Source organism: Onychostruthus taczanowskii, unplaced genomic scaffold (assembly GCF_017590055.1).
Source record: "Onychostruthus taczanowskii isolate IOZ18803 unplaced genomic scaffold, ASM1759005v1 scaffold478, whole genome shotgun sequence".
Taxonomy (NCBI): Eukaryota; Metazoa; Chordata; class Aves; order Passeriformes; family Passeridae; genus Onychostruthus; species Onychostruthus taczanowskii.
Window position 1 is genome coordinate 16064 of NW_024502325.1, and position 3108 is coordinate 19171.

At 52.4% G+C, this 3108-nt stretch overlaps 1 protein-coding gene across 1 annotated transcript; it reads right to left on the bottom strand.

Moving 5' to 3' along the window:
* Window positions 1–1278: 1278 nt before the first annotated feature.
* On the bottom strand, window positions 1279–3089 carry LOC121341372 (translation initiation factor IF-2-like). The gene is made up of 2 exons (XM_041414822.1): window positions 2739–3089; window positions 1279–2453 (listed from the first exon to the last, which is right to left on the bottom strand). Exon 2 carries the CDS (start codon window positions 2428–2430, stop codon window positions 1279–1281), a length of 1152 nt encoding a protein of 383 aa, XP_041270756.1. The 5' UTR covers window positions 2431–2453; window positions 2739–3089.
* Window positions 3090–3108: the final 19 nt, after the last annotated feature.

Genomic DNA, 3108 nt, shown 5'->3' on the forward strand with positions numbered 1-3108 from the left:
GGAAAAATCCCCCAAAAATTCACAAATAATCTCGGGAAAAATCCCGGAAAAAAAATCCCCAAAAAATTCACAAAAAATCGCGGAAAAATCCCGCAAAAAACCCCAAAAAATTCACGAAAAATCGCGGGAAAATCCCCAAAAAATTCACCAAAAATCGCGGGAAAAAACCAAAAAAATCACAAAAAATCGCGGGAAAATCCCCCAAAAAACCCACAAAAAATCGCGGGAAAATCCCCAAAAAATTCACAAAAAATCGCGGGAAAATCCCAAAAAAAATTCACAAAAAATTCACAAAAAAACCAAAAAATTCACAAAAAATCGCGGAAAAATCCCCAAAAAATTCACAAAAAATCGCGGGAAAATCCCCCAAAAAACCCACAAAAAATCGCGGAAAAATCCCCAAAAAATTCACAAAAAATCGCGGGAAAATCCCCCAAAAAATTCACAAAAAACTCAAAAAATCCACAAAAAATGGCGGGGAAATCCCCAAAAAATTCAAAAAAAATCGCGGGAAAAATCCCCAAAAAATTCACCAAAAAACCTCAAAAAACCCATAAAAAATCGCGGAAAAAATCCCGGGAAAAATCGCAAAAAAATTCACAAATAATCCCGGAAAACACTGAAAAAATCCCCAAAAAATTCACAAAAAACTCAAAAAAATTCACAAAAAATCCCGGGAAAAATCCCCCAAAAATTCACAAATAATCTCGGGAAAAATCCCGGAAAAAAAATCCCCAAAAAATTCACAAAAAATCGCGGAAAAAATCCCCAAAAAATAACAAAAAATTCCACAAAAACCACAAAAAATTCACAAAAAATCCCGGAGAAAACTCAAAAAATTCACAAAAAATCCCGGAAAAATCCCGGAAAAATCCACAAAAAATCCCACAAAAAATCCCACAAAAAAAACCCCCAAAAATAAAAAAACCCACCCAAAACCAAAAACAATCTCAAAAAAACACCCAAAAATACGGAAAATTTTTTTTTAAAATATCCCTCACAAAGCTAAGGAAAAAAATCTAAAAAAAAAGCCGAAAAAAAGCTCAAAAATCCCCACCGAAAATGCCGAAAAAAACTTTAAAAAAAAAGAAAAAACCAACCAAAAAGGACCCCAAAAACGCCCAAAAATTCCCCCCCAAAAAAAATCCCAACCCCTCCCAAAAAAATCCCCCCAAAACCCACCCGGGAGGGGCCTCGCCATCCCATAATAAGCCCCGGGGACGCCGTGATGGTTTTTGGGGGGGGGAGGGGGGAGGGAGAACCGGAGGAGCGTCACCGTTACCATGGCAACAAAGGGCTTAACAATGGCGGGCACCCCCAACCCCCGTGGCGTTGCCATGGCGACGGGGAGGGGGCGGGGAAACGCGTTTTTTTGGGGGCGTCGCCGTGCACCCCACTATTCTCAAGCTCCACCCCTTGGGGTTTAAGCCCCACCCCCTTGTCTTTAAGCTCCACCTCCTTGTCTTTAAGCTCCACCCCTTGGGGTTTAAGCTCCACCCCCTTGTCTTTAAGCTCCACCTTACTGTGCTCAAGCTCCACCCCCTGGGGTTGAAGCCCCACCCTGCCAGGTTTAAGCCCCACCCCCTCACTGTTCTCCTCCATCTCTCCTTTAAGCCCCACCCCCTCCCCTTTAAGCCCCACCCCCTCACTTTTAAGCTCCACCCCTTGACCTTTAAGCTCTGCCCCCTGGGCTTTGAGCTCCACCCACTTGTCCATAGGCTCCGCCCCACAGAGCTCAAGCTCCTCCTCCCAGTCCTCAAGCTCGTCCTCCAGGTCATCAGGCTCCGCCTCCCAGCCTTCAAGCTCCACCCCCCACACCTCCAGCCCCTCGTCATCGGGCGCCCTAAGCCACGCCTCCTCCAGCGACCAATCCCAGGGGTCTTGCGCCTGATTGGCTGCGGCCGCCAGAGGCATGAGGTCATGGGTGGGATCCAGGAGGGGCGGGGCTGGGTGCTCATTGGCTGTGAGTCTGGGAGCTGCATTCTGATTGGTCAGGGGTTGTGGTGCTGTGTTCTGATTGGTGGATGGTGCTGCTCTGTCCTGATTGGCTGCAGATTTGTGTCCTGAGTCCTCATTGGTTGAAGTTTTGTGTGCTGTGTCCGCATTGGCTGGGGGTTTGAACCCTCTGTTCTCATTGGCTGGAGCTTTGTGTGCTTTGTCCTCATTGGTTGGTGCTTTGCATGCCGCGTTCTCATTGGCCGCCTGTGTCTCCTCGCTGCAATTGGTCACCTCCCGCGTCTCTGCGTCCTGATTGGCTGAGCCGCAGCTCCTCCCCCTCTCATTGGCCAGTCCCTGCAGCGGAACATCCCCATTGGCTGCTCCTAATCCCCCATCTCGCTGCTGATTGGCCGCCGCTTCCTCCAGGTCTTTGCTCCCATTGGCTGCCCCAGGAAACGCCGCTCCCTCATTGGCCAATGCCGCTCCTTCCATCTCCTCTCAACCAATCGCGATCTTCCTAAAAGCAAAGGGGGTGGTCACAAAAAGGGGCGTGGTCTCCATTAAAAGGCCCTACAGCCGTTAGGAGGCGTGGTTACGTTTTAGGGGCGTGGCTCTATCTGAGTGGGCGTGGCCTGACCGCGATTCCCCTTGAGGCAGCTGACAGCGAAACCCCCTCGTCCTCCCCTTGCCGTGACGTCACTTCCGCTCTGTCCCCGCTAGGCCTTGCCGCGCCGCTGCGCGGTTGCCATGGCAACCCCGCTCTCCCTTTCCCGTCCCACCGGGCCCGGACCCGCCTCTTACCGGCTCGGGGGTCCCGGTTCTCCACTCCGGGACCGCAATTCGGGCCGGTGCCGCCGCCCCGGGCCGGGACCCGCCGCCGCTTCCCCTTTAAAACCCTGAGGGAGCCCTGAGGGAGGCCGGAAGCGCCGCACCGCGCATGCGCCAAGAGGCGGGCGGGAATTCTCCTCTCTGCTATTGGCCGGAGCGTGAGGCCGGGCGAGCGCCGGATTGGCTGGCGGCCAGAAGGGGCGTGGCCAAGCGGCGTGAGGGGGGGAAGATGGCGGCGGCGGCGCTGGCGCCGGAGCTGCTGGTGCAGCTGGACCCGGGGCGCTTCCGAGCCGACAATTTACTGGGGGCCGAGGATTGGGGTGAGGCCCGGGCCTGGGGAGG